Source organism: Hemiscyllium ocellatum, chromosome 40 (genome assembly GCF_020745735.1).
Source record: "Hemiscyllium ocellatum isolate sHemOce1 chromosome 40, sHemOce1.pat.X.cur, whole genome shotgun sequence".
In the NCBI taxonomy this organism is placed as follows: domain Eukaryota; kingdom Metazoa; phylum Chordata; class Chondrichthyes; order Orectolobiformes; family Hemiscylliidae; genus Hemiscyllium; species Hemiscyllium ocellatum.
Genome location: NC_083440.1, coordinates 746684 through 767694, shown reverse-complemented (window position 1 = coordinate 767694; position 21011 = coordinate 746684). Strand labels below are relative to the sequence as shown.

General features: G+C 44.9%; 1 protein-coding gene across 1 annotated transcript in view; it reads right to left on the bottom strand.

Annotated features, from left to right (window-relative positions):
- The window catches only part of LOC132834497 (P2X purinoceptor 3-like), a 52717-nt gene that overhangs the window by 7426 nt on the left and 24280 nt on the right, over window positions 1-21011 (bottom strand). Inside the window, exons 6-9 of the mRNA XM_060853420.1 lie at window positions 13525-13618; window positions 12796-12873; window positions 3410-3551; window positions 1321-1457 (exon numbers count right to left, since the gene is read on the bottom strand). Coding sequence (XP_060709403.1) covers window positions 1321-1457; window positions 3410-3551; window positions 12796-12873; window positions 13525-13618 — 451 coding nt within the window. The remainder of the gene's footprint in view (window positions 1-1320; window positions 1458-3409; window positions 3552-12795; window positions 12874-13524; window positions 13619-21011) is intronic.

The following is a 21011-nucleotide window of genomic DNA, read 5'->3' as shown; positions in this document are numbered from 1 at the left end:
GCTGAGGGATTTGGGGCTGTTCTCGTTAGAGAGAAGAAGGTTGAGAGGTGACTTAATAGAGACAGAGAAGATAATCAGAGGGTTAGATAGGGTGGGCAGGGAGAGCCTTTTTCCCAGTATGGGGACAGTGAGCACGGGGGGGGGGGGCATAGCTTTAAACTGAGGGGTGATAGATACAGGACAGATGTCAGAGGGGGGGTTCCTTACTCAGAGAGTAGTAAGGGTATGGAATGCTTTGCCTGTAACGGCAGTAGATTCGCCAACTTTAAGTACATTTAAGTCGTCATTGGACAAACATATGGACGTACATGGAACAGTGTAGGTTAGATGGGCTTCGGTTGGTGCAACATCGAGGGGCCGAAGGGCCTGTACTGCGCTGCAATGTTCTATGTTGTAAGTATCCCACCTTCAGGGAGCGGTGGCCATTTACACCAAAGTCCCTCTGATACTCACTGCTCCCCAGGGTCCTACTCTCCATCTTGTCTGTCCTGCCCAAGTCCATCTCATCACCTTGATCCGGATGGAATTCCTTTTCCACTGATATCCCGCCCACTCGCCTCGCCATGGCTGACCAGTTTGCCTGCCCCCTCCTCACTGTCACCCTCTGACCCACATCACCTGCACATCCACCAATATCATTTATTGTATCCGTTGCTCCCGATGCGGTCTCCTCTACATTGGGGAGACTGGGCGCATCCTAGCAGAGCGCTTTAGGGAACATCTCCGGGACACCCGCCCCAATCAACCACACCGCCCCATGGCCCAACATTTCAACTCCCCCCTCCCACTCTGCCGAGGACATGGAGGTCCTGGCCCTTCTCCCTCCCCCCTCCCCCCCCCCCCTCAGTAGCAGCAGTGTTGTACCTGCTACAAGTTGCCCTGCAGGATCTCCCCAAAGACCCTCAGGCAGCACCTTCCAAACCCACGGCCCCTTCCACCCAGAAGGACAAGGGGCAGCAGATACACGGGAACACCACTCCCGTCCCCACCCCCCCCACCCACACAAGTTCCCCTCTGAGCCCCTCACTCAGAAATCTCTCTCCGTTCCTTCCTGGGTCAGAATCCTGGAATTCCCTCCCTCAGGGACACTGTGGGTCTACCCTACAGCACAGGGTTCAGGAAGGCAGCTCACCCCCACACTCTAGGGGCAGGGGGGTGGGTAATTGTCGATAGCAGAGTGTGAGAGTGTGTGTGTGTGTGTGTGTGAGTGTGAGTGTATGTGAGTGTGAGTGTGAGTGTGTGTGTGTGAGTGAGTGTGTGTGTGTGTGAGAGTGTGTGTGTGTGTGTGTGTGTGTGTGTGTGTGTGTCCCGTGTACATACCTGAAGTTGTATCCCTGGGAGATGTTGTTGGTCTGGGAGACACGATCCAGACGCAGGAAGCTGTAACGTGGGACACACCTCTCGGCAGATAGATCCAGGTTACATTTCCACTCGATCCGAATCCCAATCACCCCGCCCTGGGGAGAGAGAGGAGATCGTCACACACCCACACACACTCACACACACTCACACTCACACACACACACACTCACACTCACACACACACACTCACACTCACACACACACTCACATACACTCACTCACATACACACTCACACACACACACTCACACACACTCACTCACACACACTCACACACACATTCACGCACACACACACACTCACACACACACTCACACACACACACTCACACACACATTCACGCACACACACACACACTCACTCACTCACACACACACACTCACACACACACTCACTCTCACACACACACACTCACACACACACCCACACACACACACCCACACTCACACACACACACACACACTGACTGGGACAAAGAGGCTGTGAATTACCCTGCCTGCACTGACCTGTTCCAGTCCCAACTCTCTGGATACCGTCTGAAACAGGAGAAGTGGATGCGTATTCGGCCCCTCGGGCCAGCTCCCCCCATCCGTTCCGATCCTGGCTGATCCCACCTTCCCCACATCCCATTTCCTGCCCCTTGTTCCCCCTCCCCCCCTCTCCCCGTTCCCGGACCGGTCTCTCGCTCCCAGCCTTCAGTATCCGCACGGTCTCTGCCTTTCTCCCACAGCTTTCTCTCTGTGTGTGTGACAGGGAGCTCTAAAAGACACACTACCCCCCCCAGAGAAAGAGAGAGAGAGAGAGGAAATTCCTCCCGTCTCAGTCTGAAATTGGTGTCCCTTTATCCTGAGACTGTGTCTTGCCCACTGAAATAGGCCGGGATTGCCTGTTGAGTCCCTCATCCGTGCGAATGACTAGGACAGTTTCACCCCTTCCATGTGGAAATCACAAAAACTTTTTTTTAAAGTTACATTCTCGGGTTAGATTTTTACAAAGGTTTTGTGATTTACACATAGAACATAGAAAAATACAGCGCAGTCCAGGCCCTTTGGCCCTCGATATTGCGCCGATCCAAGCCCACCTAGCCTACACTAGCCCACTATCCTCCATATACCTATCCAATGCCCGTTTAAATGACCATAAAGAGGGAGAGTCCACCACTGCTACTGGCAGGGCATTCCATGAACTCACAACCCGCTGAGTAAAGAATCTACCCCTAACATCTGTCCTATACCTGCCACCCCTTCATTTAAAGCTATGCCCCCTAGTAACAGCTGACTCCATACGTGGAAAAAGGTTCTCATGGCCAACCCTATCTAAACCCCTAACCATCTTATACACCTCTATCAATTCTCCCCTAAACCTTCTTTTCTCCAATGAGAACAGCCCCAAGTGCCTCAGCCTTTCCTCATACGGTCTTCCTACCATACCAGGCAACATCCTGGTAAACCTCCTCTGCACCCGTTCCAATGCCTCCACATCCTTCCTATAGTATGGCGACCAAAACTGCACACAATACTCCAGATGCAGCCGCACCAGAGTCTTATACATGGAAGGGGTGAAACTGTCCTGGTATTCAAACAGACTCAACAGACAATCAGGGTCTATTTCAGTTACGTCACACTGTAAACTTTTGTGATAAATTCTGTGTCTTACAATGGTTCTCTCCCCCCCCACCTGGTGACGGAGCGACGTTCCAAAAGCTAGTGCTTCCAATAAAACCTGCTGGACTCGAACCTGGTGTTGGGTGAGTGTTAACTGAGTGCACCCCAACACAAGCGTCTCCAAGACATCCCTGTGCAGTGTGTCTGTGTGTGTGTCTGTGTGTGTGTGTCTGTGTGTGTGTGTCTGTGTGTGTGTGTGTCTGTGTGTGTGTGTGTGTGTGTCTGTGTGTGTGTCTCTCTCTCTCTCACAAACGGTCTCCCCGGAGACTCAGAAATCCTCTTGGAATGTGGCCACAGTGAATTCGCCGGCTCCCCTCCAGGTCAGTGAGATATCGGCTGTGGACAGGACAGGGTCCCAGGCTCCCTCTGACACCGCCCACCTACCTTGCGGGTCAGAGTGCTGAAATCCTGAGAAGCCAAACGCACAACGTCACGCAGACGGAAGATGGGGCAGAAGAGATCAGTCTCGGGATGGTAGGAACAGGAACGCATGTAATCCTTGGTGATATTGGGGAGCATGTTCCCCCTGGGAAGGGGAGACCGAGACCGAGAGAGATAGAGAGAGACAGGAAATAAGGGTTAGAGAGCTGTTCCAGGAGGGCCAAGGTACAACAGAGACAGACTGAAACACTCAGAAACTGGGGACTCTCAAACCCCAGGCAAATCAAGTTAAACTCCTCTAATTCGTTAATAACTGTCAGGTAAGGGATTGCTGCTCCATGCTTAGTCAGGACAGAATGGCTCACTCATAACCAATAGACACAGACAGTAATCACAGGACCGGAGAATGGTGGATGCAAGAGAAAGAGGCATCGTCCTCAGGTACGGTCCGCCAGGGAGAGTCAGCACCTTCAGGATCTGGATCCCAGTGAGAGTCAGCTCCTTCAGGAACTGTGTCACAGTGAGAGACAGTCCCTTCAGGATCTGGATCCCAGTGAGACACAGTCCCTTCAGGAACTGTATCCCAGTGAGAGACAGCCCCTTCAGGAACTCTATCCCAGTGAGAGACAGTCCCTTCATGAACTGTATCCCAGTGAGAGACAGCCCCTTCAGGAACTGTATCCCAGTGAGAGTCAGCCCCTTCAGGAACTAAATCCCAGTGAGAGTCAGCCCCTTCAGGAACTCTATCCCAGTGAGAGACAGCCCCTTCAGGAACTGTATCCCAGTGAGAGACAGCCCCTTCAGGAAGTGTATCCCAGTGAGAGACAGCCCCTTCAGGAACTGTATCCCAGTGAGAGACAGCCCCTTCAGGAACTGTATCCCAGAGAGAGACAGCACCTTCAGGAACTGTATCCCAGTGAGAGTCAGCCCCTTCAGGAACTGTATCCCAGTGAGAGACAGCCCCTTCAGGAACTGTATCCCAGTGAGAGACAGCACCTTCAGGAACTGTATCCCAGTGAGAGACAGCCCCTTCAGGAAGTGTATCCCAGTGAGAGACAGCCCCTTCAGGAATGGTGGGTACAGACTGGGTGGTATATAATGGTGGGTACAGACAGGGTGGTATATAATGGTGGGTACAGACTGGGTGATATATAATGGTGGGAACAGACGTGGTGGTATATAATGGTGGGAACAGACGGGGTGGTATATAGTGGTGTGTACAGACTGTGGTATATAATGGTGGGTACAGACTGGGTGGTATATAATGGTGGGTACAGAATAGGTGGCATATAATGGTGAGTACAGACTGGGCGGTATATAATTGTGGGTACAGACTGGGTGGTATATAATGGTTGGTACAGACGGGGTGGTATATAATTGTGGGTACAGACAGGGTGATATGTAACATTGGGTACAGACAGGGTGGTATATAATGGCGTGAATAGACGGGGTGATATTTAATAGTGGGTAGAGACTGGGCGGTATATAATGGTGTGTACAGACAGGGTGGTATATAATGGTGAGTACAGACTGGGTGGTATATAATGGTGTGTACAGATGGGGTGGTATATAATGGTGGGTACAGGCTGGGTGATATATAATGGTGGGTACAGACAGGGTGGTATATAATAGCGTGTACAGACTGGGTGGTATATAATGGTTGGTACAGACTGGGTGGTATATAATGGTGGGTACAGACTGGGTGGTATATAATGGTTGGTACAGACTGGGTGGTATATAATTGTGGGTACAGAGGGGGTGGTATATAATTGTGTGTAAAGACGGGGTGGTATATAATGGCATGTACAGACGGAGTGGTATATAATGGCGTGTACAGACAGGGTGGTATATAATGGCGTGAATAGAGGGGGTGATATTTAATAGTGGATAGAGACTGGGTGATATATAATGGTGTGTACAGACTGGGTGGTATATAATGGTGGGTACAGACAGGGTGTATATGATGGCATGTACAGACGGGGTGATATTTAATGGTGGGTACAGACTGGGTGGTATATAATGGTGTGTACAGACTTTGTGGTATATAATGGTGGGTACAGACAGGGTGGTATATGATGGCATGTACAGACGGGATGATATTTAATGGTGGGTAGAGACTGGGTGATATATAATGGTGGGTAGAGACTGCCTGATATATAAATGTAGGTACAGACGGGGTGATATATAATGGCGTGAATAGAGGGGGTGATATTTAATAGTGGATAGAGACTGGGTGATATATAATGGTGGGTACAGACTGGGTGGTATATAATTGTGGGTACAGACGGGGTGGTATATAATGTTGGGTACAGACTGGGTGGCATATAATGGTGTGTACAGACGGGTTGGTATATAATGGTGGGTACAGACTGGGTGGTATATAATTGTGGGTACAGACTGGGTGGTATATAACATTGGGTACAGACTGGGTGATATATAATGGTGTGTACAGACTGGGTGATATATAATGGTGTGTACAGACTGGGTGGTATATAATGGTGGGTACAGACAGGGTGGTATATGATGGCATGTACAGACAGGGTGATATTTAATGGTGGGTACAGACTGGGTGGCATATAATGGTGAGTACAGACTGGGTGGTATATAATGGTGGGTACAGACGGGGTGGTATATAATGGTGTGTACAGACTTTGTGGTATATAATGGTGGGTACAGACAGGGTGGTATATGATGGCATGTACAGACGGGGTGATATTTAATGGTGGGTAGAGACTGGGTGATATATAATGTTGTGTCCAGACTGGGTGGTATATAATGGTGGGTACAGACGGGTGGTATATAATGGTGGATACAGACTGGGTGATATATAATGGTGTGTACAGACTGGGTGGTATATAATGGTGGGTACAGACTGGGTGGTATATAATGGTGTGTACAGACTGGGTAGTCTATAATGGTGGGTACAGACGGGGTGGTATATAATGGTGTGTACAGACTGGGTGGTATATAATGGCGTGTACAGACTGGGTGGTCTATAATGGTGTGTACAGATGGGGTGGTATATAATGGTGGGTACAGACTGGGTGGTATATAATGGCATGTACAGACTGGGTGGTATATAATGGTGAGTGCAGACGGGGTGGTATATAATGGTGGGTACAGACAGGGTGGTATATAATGGTGGATACGGACGGAGTGGTACATAATGGTGTGTACAGACAGGGTGGTATATAATGGCGTGTACAGATGGGGTGCTATTTAATAGTGGGTACAGACTGGGTGATATATAATGGTGTGTACAGACTGGGTGATATATAATGGTGTGTACAGACAGGGTGATATATAATGGTGGGTACAGACTGGGTGATATATAATGGCGTGTACAGACGGGGTGGTATATAATGGTGGGTACAGACTGGGTGATATACAATGGTGTCAACAGACGTGATGGTATATAATGGTGTGTACAGACTGGGTGGTATATAATGTTGGGTACAGACTGGGTGGTATATAATGGTGTGTACAGACAGGGTGGTATATGATGGCATGTACAGATGGGGTGATATTTAATGGTGGGTACAGACTGGGTGGCATATAATGGTGAGTACAGACTGGGTGGTATATAATGGTGGGTGCAGACGGGGTGGTATGTAATTGTGGGTACAGACTGGGTGGTATATAACATTGGGTACAGGCTGGGTGATATATAATGGTGTGTACAGACTGGGTGGTATATAATGGCGTGTACAGACAGGGTGGTATATGATGGCATGTACAGACGGGGTGATATTTAATGGTGTGTAGAGACTGGGTGATATATAATGGTGGGTACAGACTGGGTGGTATATAATGGTATGTACAGACAGGGTGGTATATAATGGTGGGTACAGACAGGGTGATATATAATGGTGGGTACAGACAGGGTGGTATATAATGGTGGATACAGACTGGGTGGTATATAATGGTGTGTACAGACAGGGTGGTATATAATGGTGGGTACAGACTGGGTGGTATATAATGGTGGGTACAGACTGGGTAGTCTATAATGGTGGGTACAGACGGGGTGGTATATAATGGTGTGTACAGACTGGGTGGTCTATAATGGTGTGTACAGACTGGGTGGTCTATAATGGTGGGTACAGATGGGGTGGTATATAATGGCGTGTACAGACAGGGTGGTATATAATGGTGAGTGCAGACGGGGTGGTATATAATGGTGAGTACAGACTGGGTGGTATATAATGGTGGGTACAGGTTGGGTGATATATCATGGTGGGTACAGACTGGGTGATATATAATGGCATGTACAGACGGAGTGGTATATAATGGCATGTACAGACAGGGTGGTATATAATGGCGTGAATAGAGGGGGTGATATTTAACAGTGGATAGAGACTGGGTGATATATAATGGCGGGTACAGACTTGGTGGCATATAATGGTGGGTACAGACAGGGTGGTATATAATGGTGGATACAGACGGAGTGGTACATAATGGTGTGTACAGACAGGGTGGTATATAATGGCGTGTACAGATGGGGTGCTATTTAATAGTGGGTACAGACTGGGTGATATATAATGGTGTGTACAGACAGGGTGATATATAATGGTGGGTACAGACTGGGTGATATATAATGGTGGGTACAGACTGGTTGGTATATAATGTTGGGTACAGATGGGGTGGTATATAATGGAGGGTACAGACTGGGTGGTATATAATGTTTGGTACAGACTGGGTGATATATATAATGGTGGGTACAGACTGGGTGGTATATAATGGTGTGTACAGACTGGGTAGTCTATAATGGTGGGTACAGACGGGGTGGTATATAATGGTGTGTACAGACTGGGTGGTCTATAATGGTGTGTACAGATGTGGTGGTATATAATGGTGGGTACAGACTGGGTGGTATATAATGGCGTGTACAGACTGGGTGGTCTATAATGGTGTGTACAGATGGGGTGGTATATAATGGTGGGTACAGACTGGGTGGTATATAATGGCATGTACAGACTGGGTGGTATATAATGGTGAGTGCAGACGGGGTGGTATATAATGGTGGGTACAGACAGGGTGGTATATAATGGTGGATACAGACGGAGTGGTACATAATGGTGTGTACAGACAGGGTGGTATATAATGGCGTGTACAGATGGGGTGCTATTTAATAGTGGGTACAGACTGGGTGATATATAATGGTGTGTACAGACTGGGTGATATATAATGGTGTGTACAGACAGGGTGATATATAATGGTGGGTACAGACGGGGTGGTATATAATTGTGTGTACAGACGGGGTGGTATATAATGGCATGTTCAGACTGGGTGGTATATAATGGTGGGTACAGACTGGGTGATATATAATGGCGTGTACAGACGGGGTGGTATATAATGGTGGATACAGTCTGGGTGATATACAATGGTGTCAACAGACGTGATGGTATATAATGGTGTGTACAGACTGGGTGGTATATAATGTTGGGTACAGACTGGGTGGTATATAATGGCGTGTACAGACAGGGTGGTATATGATGGCATGTACAGACGGGGTGATATTTAATGGTGGGTACAGACTGGGTGGTCTATAATGGTGAGTACAGACTGGGTGGTATATAATGGTGGGTGCAGACGGGGTGGTATGTAATTGTGGGTACAGACTGGGTGGTATATAACATTGGGTACAGGCTGGGTGATATATAATGGTGTGTACAGACTGGGTGGTATATAATGGCATGTACAGACTGGGTGGTATATAATGGTGAGTGCAGACGGGGTGGTATATAATGGTGGGTACAGACAGGGTGGTATATAATGGTGGATACAGACGGAGTGGTACATAATGGTGTGTACAGACAGGGTGGTATATAATGGCGTGTACAGATGGGGTGCTATTTAATAGTGTGTACAGACTGGGTGATATATAATGGTGTGTACAGACTGGGTGGTATATAATTGTGTGTACAGACGGGGTGGTATATAATGGCATGTTCAGACTGGGTGGTATATAATGGTGGGTACAGACTGGGTGATATATAATGGCGTGTACAGACGGGGTGGTATATAATGGTGGGTACAGTCTGGGTGATATACAATGGTGTCAACAGACGTGATGGTATATAATGGTGTGTACAGACAGGGTGGTATATAATGTTGGGTACAGACTGGGTGGTATATAATGGTGAGTACAGACTGGGTGGTATATAATGGTGGGTGCAGACGGGGTGGTATGTAATTGTGGGTACAGACTGGGTGGTATATAACATTGGGTACAGGCTGGGTGATATATAATGGTGTGTACAGACTTTGTGGTATATAATGGCGTGTACAGACAGGGTGGTATATGATGGCATGTACAGACGGGGTGATATTTAATGGTGTGTAGAGACTGGGTGATATATAATGGTGGGTACAGACTGCCTGATATATAAATGTGGGTACAGACGGGGTGGTATATAATGTGTCCAGACTGGGTGGTATATAATGGTATGTACAGACAGGGTGGTATATAATGGTGGGTACAGACAGGGTGATATATAATGGTGGGTACAGACAGGGTGGTATATAATGGTGGATACAGACTGGGTGGTATATAATGGTGTGTACAGACAGGGTGGTATATAATGGTGGGTACAGACTGGGTGGTATATAATGGTGGGTACAGACGGGGTGGTCTATAATGGTGTGTACAGACAGGATGGTATATAATGGTGGATACAGACTGGGTGGTATATAATGGTGTGTACAGACAGGGTGGTCTATAATGGTGTGTACAGACTGGGTGGTCTATAATGGTGGGTACAGATGGGGTGGTATATAATGGCGTGTACAGACAGGGTGGTATATAATGGTGAGTGCAGACGGGGTGGTATATAATGGTGAGTACAGACTGGGTGGTATATAATGGTGGGTACAGGTTGGGTGATATATCATGGTGGGTACAGACTGGGTGATATATAATGGCATGTACAGACGGAGTGGTATATAATGGCATGTACAGACAGGGTGGTATATAATGGCGTGAATAGAGGGGGTGATATTTAATAGTGGATAGAGACTAGGTGATATATAATGGCGGGTACAGACTTGGTGGCATATAATTGTGGGTACAGACGGGGTGGTATATAATGGTGGGTACAGACTAGTGGCATATAATGGTGGGTACAGACGGGGTGGTATGTAATGGTGGGTACAGACGGGGTGGTATATAATGGTGGGTACATACTAGGTGGTATATAATGGTGGGTACAGACGGGGTGGTATATAATTGTGGGTACAGACAGGGTGATATATAACATTGGGTACAGACTGGGTGATATATAACGGTGTGTACAGACTGGGTGGTATATAATGGCATGTACAGACAGGGTGGTATATAATGTTGGGTACAGACTGGGTGGTATATAATGGTGAGTACAGACGGGGTGGTATATAATGTTGGGTACAGACTGGGTGGTATATAATGGTGGGTGCAGACAGGGTGGTTTATAATGGTGGGTACAGACGGAGTGATATATAATGGTGGGTGCAGACAGGGTGGTATATAATGGTGGGTACAGACGGAGTGGTATATAATGGTGGGTACAGACTGGGTGATATATAATAGTGGGTACAGACTGGGTGGTATATAATGGTGGGTACCGACAGGATGGTATATAATGGTGTGTACAGACGGGGTGATATATAATGGTGGGTACAGACTGGGTGGTATATAATTGTGTGTACAGACGGGGTGGTATATAATGGTGTGTACAGACTGGGTGGTATATAATGGTGGGTACAGACTGGGTGGTATATAATGGCGTGTACAGACGGGGTGGTATATAATGGTGGATACAGACTGGGTGGTATATAATGGTGGGTACAGACTGGGTGTTATATAATGGTGGGTACAGACGGGGTGGTATATAATGGTGGGTAAAAACTGGGTGGAATATAATTGTGTGTAAAGACGGGGTGGTATATCATGGTGGCTATAGACTGGGTGATATACAATGGTTGGTACAGACTGGGTGGTATATAATGGTGGGTACAGACTGGGTGATATATAATGGTGGGTACAGACTGGTTGGTATATAATGTTGGGTACAGATGGGGTGGTATATAATGGAGGGTACAGACTGGGTGGTATATAATGTTTGGTACAGACTGGGTGATATATATAATGGTGGGTACAGACAGGGTGGTATATATATATAACAGGGTGGTGTCTATATAACAGGGTGGTATATATATAACAGGGTGGTGTATATGTAACAGGGTGGTGTATATATATATATATAACGGGGTGGTGTATATATAACGAGGTGGTATATATATAATGGGGTGGTATATATAAACGGGGTGGTATGTATGTATGTATGTGTGTGTATATATATATATATATTTTTTTAAAAACTGGGTGGTATATATATATATATATAAAACGGGGTGGTGTATATATAACGGGGTGGTGTATACATAACGGGGTGGTATATACATAATGGGGTGGTATATATATATAATGGGGTGGTATATGTAAACGGGGTGGTATGTATATATATATATATTTAAAAAACTGGGTGGTGTGTGTGTATATATATATATATATATATATATATAAAACGGGGTGGTATGTATATAACGGGGTGGTGTATATATAACGGGGTGGTATATATATAATGGGGTGGTATATATATAATGGGGTGGTGTGTGTGTGTATATATATATAACGGGGTGGTATATACATAATGGGGTGGTATATATATAACGGGGTGGTATGTGTATATATATATAACTGGGTGGTGTGTATATTATATATATATATATATGTATGTATGTATATAACGGGGTGGTGTATATATAACAGTGTGGTGTATATATATATATAACGGTGTGGTATGTATATAACGGGGTTGTGTATATATAACGGGGTGTTGTATATATAACTGGGTGTTGTATATATAACGGGGTGGTGTATATATATAAAACGAGGTGGTATGTATATAACAGGGTGCTATGTATATAATGGGGTGGTATGTATATAACAGGGTGGTATGTATATAACGTGATGGTATGTATATAACAGGGTGGTGTGTATATAACAGGGTGGTGTGTATATAACGTGATGGTATGTATATAACAGGGTGGTATGTATATAACGGGGTGGTATATGTATATAACAGGGTGGTGTGTATATAACAGGGTGGTATGTATATAACAGGGTGCTATATGTATATAACAGGGTGGTATGTATATAACAGGGTGGTATGTATATAACGGGGTGGTGTATATATATATAACGGGGTGGTATGTATATAACAGGGTGGTATGTATATAACGGGGTGGTATGTATATAACAGGGTGGTGTATATATAACAGGGTGGTATATGTATATAACGGGGTGGTGTGTATATAACAGGGTGGTGTGTATATAACGGGGTGGTACTCACTTGGAGAAGTTGAACAGTGGGAACCGAATGCTGTTCTTGATAAAGATGGTGAAGTTTTCAGCTCCCGTCATCAGGGCCCTGTCAAAATCATCACAGCCTCTGTCAGTGTGATCGCCCCAGCACGGCCCCCCTCAGTATGGGCAACAGGCACTGCCCACCCCCTCAGTACGGGCAACAGGCACTGCCCACTCCCTCAGCGCTAACCCTCCGACAGTGTCCACTCCCTCAGCACTGACCCTCCGACAGTGCCCACTCCCTCAGCACTGACCCTCCGACAGTGCCCACTCCCTCAGTACTGACCCTCCGACAGTGCCCACTCCCTCAGCACTGACCCTCCGACAGTGCCCACTCCCTCAGCACTGACCCTCCGATAGTGCCCACTCCCTCAGCACTGACCCCCCGACAGTGCCCACTCCCTCAGCACTGACCCTCCGACAGTGCCCACTCCCTCAGCACTGACCCTCCGACAGTGCCCACTCCCTCAGCACTGACCCCCCGACAGTGCCCACTCCCTCAGCACTGACCCTCTGACAGTGCCCACTCCCTTAGCACTGACTCTACGACAGTGCCCACTCCCTCAGCACTGACCCCCCACAGTGCCCACTCCCTCAGCACTGACCCCCCCACAGTGCCCACTCCCTCAGCACTGACCCTGGGACAGTACGGAATGGCCACATGCTGTCCCTGTGGTAACTGCTGTTGTCCCTCCCGGTTCTGTCTGGGACTTACTTGTCGGCATCATCGAGTTCCACGGGACACCATCCCCGAATCTCGCACGTCCACACGCTGCCCTGAAAACGCACACAACGTCCCGTCCGAATCCCTGAGGGAGGGGAACGCACACCAGAGAGATTAATCAGAATGGCCAGAGCGAGATAGGGAGAGTGAGAGACAGAGAGAGACACAGAGTGAGTGAGAGAGATGGGGGAGAGAGAGAGAGAGAGAGAGAGAGACGGGGAGAGGGATTGACACACAGTGAGGGGGGAGAGAGAGAGATAGAGAGATAGACAGGGGAGGGAGAGTGTGAAGGCCAGAGCGAGAGACAGAGAGAGAGAGTGAGAGAGATAGGGGGAGAGAGAGAGACAGAGAGAGAGAGATGGGGAGAGAGAGTGAGCCGCAGTGAGAGGGGGGTAGAGAGAGGGGGTGAGAGAGATGGGGGAGAGAGAGAGAGGGGGTGAGAGAAATGGGGGAGAGAGAGAGAGGGAGTGAGAGAGATAGAGAAAGAGAGAGAGAGAGAGAGAAAGAGAGGCGGGGAGACAGAGAGTGAAGGAGAGACGGAGAGAGTGTGAGAGAGAGGGAGAGATGGGGAGAGGGAGTGAGACACAGTGAGAGGGAGAGAGAGAGAGTGGGAGTGAGAGAGAGTGAAGGAGAGACAGAGACGCGGTGAGAGTGGGTGTTGGAGGGAAACAGTGTGTGAGAGGGAATGACAATGGGATAGCGAGAGAGCGTCCTGTCGAGAGGGTGGGGATTATCCCTGTGTGGTATTCCTCCTGCCTCAGGAAGCCCGAGGTTCAGATAGAAGGTCACGGGAGTTTATAACAAATCCTCAGGGAAAACCTGTCAGTGGGAGAAAGGTCAGCTTGGAGCTCTCAGTGCCAGCAGAAGGCTGGAGGGAGGCCGTGTTCGAGAGCTCTCCCCGGGGCTTTTATCAGAATAATCCTCCGCCTGCCTGTGGGCTTGGGTCCAGAGTTTAAACTGACATTGTCTGGCAAACACCCACCGAGACACTAAAACAGCAGCTCGTGGACGAGACAGACCCTACACAGACAACGGGGAAAACTCCGTCCATTTACCCAATACGGTGTATGGGCTGTAACACACACCACATCAGGGAAACAGGCCGGAACCTCACCCCCAGGGCACACCAACACCAACTAACAACAGAAAGGCCTGACCCTCTCTCAGGAGCACAAACAGATGAGGAAGGACATCCCTTCGACTGGGACAACGCATCCATCCTCGGACAAGCCAACCAGAGACACACACGGGAATTCCTCGAGGCAGGGCATCCCAACCGGAACGCTATCACCAAACACATCGAGGTAGAGCCCATCTACCACCCGCTGAGAAAAAGGAACAGGAAATCGCATCACTACAGGAAATGACATCGCCAACCCACGGAAACCCAAACCTATAAGTAGAGAGCAGGAACCATTAGCCGGGCATCACCCAAGAGACTCACTGAAGATGTTACCCAGTACGGAGACGAAACGTCTGGAAATGAGCCTTCCAGCTCAGTGAGCAAACCAACCTCCAGAACCGACCTACACATTTTCCCAAAACACACCCATCCAATCATCTTTGTCTTTCCACAGACATTTTCACAAAACTCACTGATATATACAGTGAAATACTGAGGAATACAGTGAAATACTGAGGAATACAGTGAAATACTGAGGAATACAGTGAAATACTGAGGAATATAGTGAAATACCGAGGAATATAGTGAAATACCGAGGAATACAGTGAAATACCGAGGAATACTGTGAAATACAGAGGAATACCTTGAAATACTGAGGATAACAGTGCAATACCGAGGAATACAGTGAAATAATGAGGAATACCGTGAAATACTGAGGAATACCGTGAAATACCGAGGAATACAGTGAAGTACCGAGGAATACAGTGAAGTACCGAGGAATACAGTGAAGTACCGAGGAATACCGTGAAATACTGAGGAATACAGTGAAATAACGAGGAATACAGTGAAATACTGAGGAATAATGTGAAATACTGAGGAATAGAGTGAAATACTGAGGAATACAGTGAAATACTGAGGAATACTGAGGAATACCGTGAAATACTGAGGAATCTGTGAAATATCGTGGAATTCTGAACAATACTGAGGAATACAGTGAAATACTGTTGAATACCGTGAAATACCAAGGAATACTGTGAAATATCGAGGAATACCGTGAAATACTGAGGAATACCGTGAAATACTGAGGAAATCCAAAAAATACTGAGGAATGCCGTGAAATACCGAGGGATACTGTGAAATACTGAGGAATACGGTGAAATACCAAGGAATACCGTTAAATACTGAGGAATACCGTGAAATACTGAGGAATACTGTGAAATACGGAGGAATACAGTGAAATACCGAGGAATATAGTGAAATACCGAGGAATACTGTGAAATATCGAGGAATACCGTGAAATACTGAGGAATACTGTGAAATACTGAGGAATACAGTGAAATACCGAGGAATACCATTAAATACTGAGGAATACCGTGAAATACTGAGGAATACAGTGAAATACCGAGGAATACTGTGAAATACTGAGGAATACTGTGAAATACTAAGGAATAACATGAAATACTGGGGAATACAGTGAAATACCGAGGAATACTGTGAAATACGGAGGAATACTGTGAAATACCGAGGAATACCGTGAAATACTGGGGAATACAGTGAAATACGGAGGAATACTGTGAAATACGGAGGAATACTGTGAAATACCGAGGAATACCGTGAAATACTGGGGAATACCGTGAAATACTGAGGAATACCGTGAAATATCAAGGAATACTGTGAAATACTAAGGAATACCGTGAAATACTGAGGAATACTGTGAAATACCTTGGAATACCGTGAAATACTGAGGAATACAGTGAAATACTGAGGAATACCGTGAAATACCGAGGAATACAGTGAAATACTGAGGAATACAGTGAAATACTGAGGAATACTGTGAAAAACTGAGGAATACTGTGAAATACTGAGGAATACCGAGGGATACTGAGAAATACTGAGGAATACTGTGAAATACCGAGGAATACCGTGAAATACTGAGGAATACAGTGAAATACTGAGGAATACCGTTAAATACGGAGGAATACCGTGGAATACTGTGAAATACTGTAGAATTCTGAACAATACTAAGGAATACAGTGAAATACTGATGAATACCATGAAACACCAAGGAATACTGTGAAATATCGAGGAATACCGTGAAATACTGAGGAATACAGTGAAATGCTGAGGAATACCTTGAAATACCGAGTGATACTGTGAAATACTGAGGAATACAGTGAAATACCGAGGAATACCGTGAAATACTGAGGAATACTGTGAAATACTGAGGAATACCATGAAATACCGAGGAATACTGTGAATTACTGAGAAATACAGTGAAATACCGAGGAATACCGTGAAATACTGAGGAATACCGTTAAATATGGAGGAATACAGTGGAATACTGTGAAATACTGTGGAATTCTGCACAATACTGAGGAATTCAGTGAAATACTGATGAATACCGTGAAATACCAAGGAATACTGTGAAATATCGAGGAATACCATGAAATATCGAGGAATACTGTGAAATACCGAGGAATACAGTGAAATACTGAGGAATACCGTGAAATACTGAGGAATACAGTGAAATACTGAGGAATCTGTGAAATACTGTGGAATTCTGAACAATACTAAGGAATACCGTGAAATACTGATGAATACCATGAAATACCAAGGAATACTGTGAAATATCGAGGAATACCGTGAAATAATGAGGAAGACAGTGAAATACTGAGGAGTACTGTGAAATACCGAGGAATACCGTGAAATACTGAGGAATACAGTGAAATTCTGAGGAATACTGTGAAATACTGAGGGATACAGTGAAATAGCGAGGAATACCGTGAAATACTGAGGAATATAGTGAAATACTGAGGAATACTGAACAATACTGAGGAATACAGTGAAATACCGAGGAATACTGTGAAATACTGAGGAATACAGTGAAATACCGAGGAATGCCGTTAAATACTGAGGAATACCGTGAAATACTGAGGAATACAGTGAAATACTGAGGAATACCGTTAAATACGGAGGAATACCGTGGAATACTGTGAAATACTGTGGAATTCTGCACAATACTGAGGAATACAGTGAAATACTGATGAATACCGTGAAATACCAAGGAATACTGTGAAATATCGAGGAATACAGTGAAATACTGAGGAATACAGTGAAATACTGAGGAATACCGTGAAATACTGAGGAATACTGTGAAATATCGAGGAATACTGTGAAATACTGAGGAATACAGTGAAATACCGAGGAATATAGTGAAATACTGAGGAATACTGAACAATACTGAGGAATACAGTGAAATACCGAGGTATACAGTGAAATACCGAGGAATACTGTGAAATACTGAGGAATACAGTGAAATACCGAGGAATGCCATTAAATACTGAGGAATACCGTGAAATACTGAGGAATACAGTGAAATACTGAGGAATACCGTTAAATACGGAGGAATACCGTGGAATACTGTGAAATACTGAGGAATACAGTGAAATACCGAGGAATATAGTGAAATACTGAGGAATACTGAACAATACTGAGGAATACAGTGAAATACCGAGGTATACAGTGAAATACCGAGGAATACTGTGAAATACTGAGGAATACAGTGAAATACCGAGGAATGCCATTAAATACTGAGGAATACCGTGAAATACTGAGGAATACTGTGAAATACTGAGGAGTACTGTGAAATACCGAGGAAATCCAAAAATACTGAGGAATACCGTGAAATACTGAGAATACCAATGAATACCGAGGAATACCGTGAAATACTGAGGAATACAGTGAAATACTAAGGAATACCGTTAAATACCGAGGGATACTGTGAAATACTGAGGAATACCGTGAAATACTGAGGAAAACAGTGAAATACCGAGGAATACCGTGAAATACTGAGGAATACCGTGAAATACTGAGGAATACAGTGAAATTCTGAGGAATACTGTGAAATACTGAGGGATACAGTGAAATAGCGAGGAATACCGTGAAATACTGAGGAATATAGTGAAATACAGAGGAATACTGAACAATACTGAGGAATACAGTGAAATACCGAGGTATACAGTGAAATACCGAGGAATACTGTGAAATACTGAGGAATACAGTGAAATACCGAGGAATGCCGTTAAATACTGAGGAATACAGTGAAATACTGAGGAATACCGTTACATACGGAGGAATACCGTGGAATACTGTGAAATACTGTGGAATTCTGCACAATACTGAGGAATTCAGTGAAATACTGATGAATACCGTGAAATACCAAGGAATACTGTGAAATATCGAGGAATACTGTGAAATACTGAGGAATACAGAGAAATACCGAGGAATACTATGAAATACTGAGGAATACAGTGAAATACCGAGGTATATAGTGAAATGCTGAGGAATATTGTGAAATACCGAAGAATACCGTAAAATACCGAGCAATACAGTCAAATACTGAGGAATACCGTGAAATCCCGATGAATACTGTGAAATACTGAGGAATACAGTGAAATACCGAGGAATACAGTGAAATACCGAGGAATGCAGTGAAATACTGAGGAATACAGTGAAATCCTGAGGAATACTGTGAAATTCTGAGGAATACTGTGAAATACTGAGGAATACAGTGAAATAGCGAGGAATACCGTGAAATACTGAGGAATACTGTGAAATACCTTGGAACTCTGTACAATACTGAGGAATACAGTGAAATACTGATGAATACAGTGAAATACCAAGGAATACTGTGAAATATCGATGAATACTGTGAAATACTGAGGAATACAGTGAAATACTGAGGAATACCGTGAAATACTGAGGAATACTGTGAAATATCGAGGAATACCGGGAAATACTGAGGAATACAGTGAAATACTGAGGAATACAGTGAAATACCGAGGAATTCAGTGAAATACCGAGGAATATAGTGAAATACTGAGGAATACTGAACAATACTGAGGAATACAGTGAAATACCGAGGTATACAGTGAAATACCGAGGAATACTGTGAAATACTGAGGAATACAGTGAAATACCGAGGAATACAGTGAAATACCGAGAAATGCTGTGAAATACTGAGGAATACAGTGAAATATCGAGGAATACAGTGAAATACCGAGGAATATAGTGAAATACTGAGGAATACAGTGAAATACAGAGGAATACAGTGAACTACTAAGGAATACAGTGAAATACCGAGGAATACAGTGAAATACCGAGGAATACTGTGAAATAACGAAGAATACTTTGAAATACTAAGGAATACAGTGAAATACTGAGGAATACAATGAAATACCGAGGTATACAGTGAAATAAGGAGGAGTACAGCGAAATACTGAGGAATACCGTGAAATACTGAGGAATAGAGTGAAATACTGAGTAATACAGTGAAATATCGAGGAATACAGTGAAATATCGAGGAATACAGTGAAATACCGAGGAATACAGTGAAATACTGAGGAATACAGTGAAATACCGAGGAATACCGAGGAATACTGTGAAGTACCGAGGAATACAGTGAAATACCGAGGAATACAGTGAAAGACCGAGGAATACAGTGAAATACTGAGGAAAACTGTCAAATACCGAGGAATACAGTGAAATACTGAGCAATACTGTGAATTACTGAGCAATACAGTGAAATACTGTGGAATACTGTGAATTACTGAGCAATACAGTGAAATACCGAGGAATACTGTGAATTACTGAGCAATACAGTGAAATACTGTGGAATACATTGAAATATCGTGGAATACTGTGAAATACCGAGGAATTCCGTGAAATACTGAGTAATATCGTAAAATACTGAGGAATACAGTGAAATACCAAGGAATACTGTGAAATACTGAGGAATACAGTGAAATAGTGAAGTATACCGTGAAATACTGAGGAATACAGTGAAATACCGAGGAATACTGTGAAATATCGAGGAATAAAGTGAAATATCGAGGAATACAGTGAAATACTGAGGAATACCGTGAAATACTGAGGAATACAGTGAAATACCGAGGAATACAGAGAAATACCGAGGAATACTATGAAATACTGAGGAATACAGTGAAATACCGAGGTATACAGTGAAATGCTGAGGAATATTGTGAAATACCGAAGAATACCGTGAAATACCGAGGAATACAGTCAAATACTGAGGAATACCGTGAAATCCCGATGAATACTGTGAAATCCTGAGGAATACTGTGAAATACTGAGGAATATTGTGAAATACCGAGGAAATCCAAATAATACTGAGGAATACAGTGAAATACTGAGGAATACCGATGAATATCGAGGAATACCATGAAATACTGAGGAATACTGTGAAATACTGAGGAATACGGTGAAATACCGAGGAAATCCAAAAAAACCTGAGGAATACAGTGAAATACTGAGGAATACCGTGAAATACCGAGGG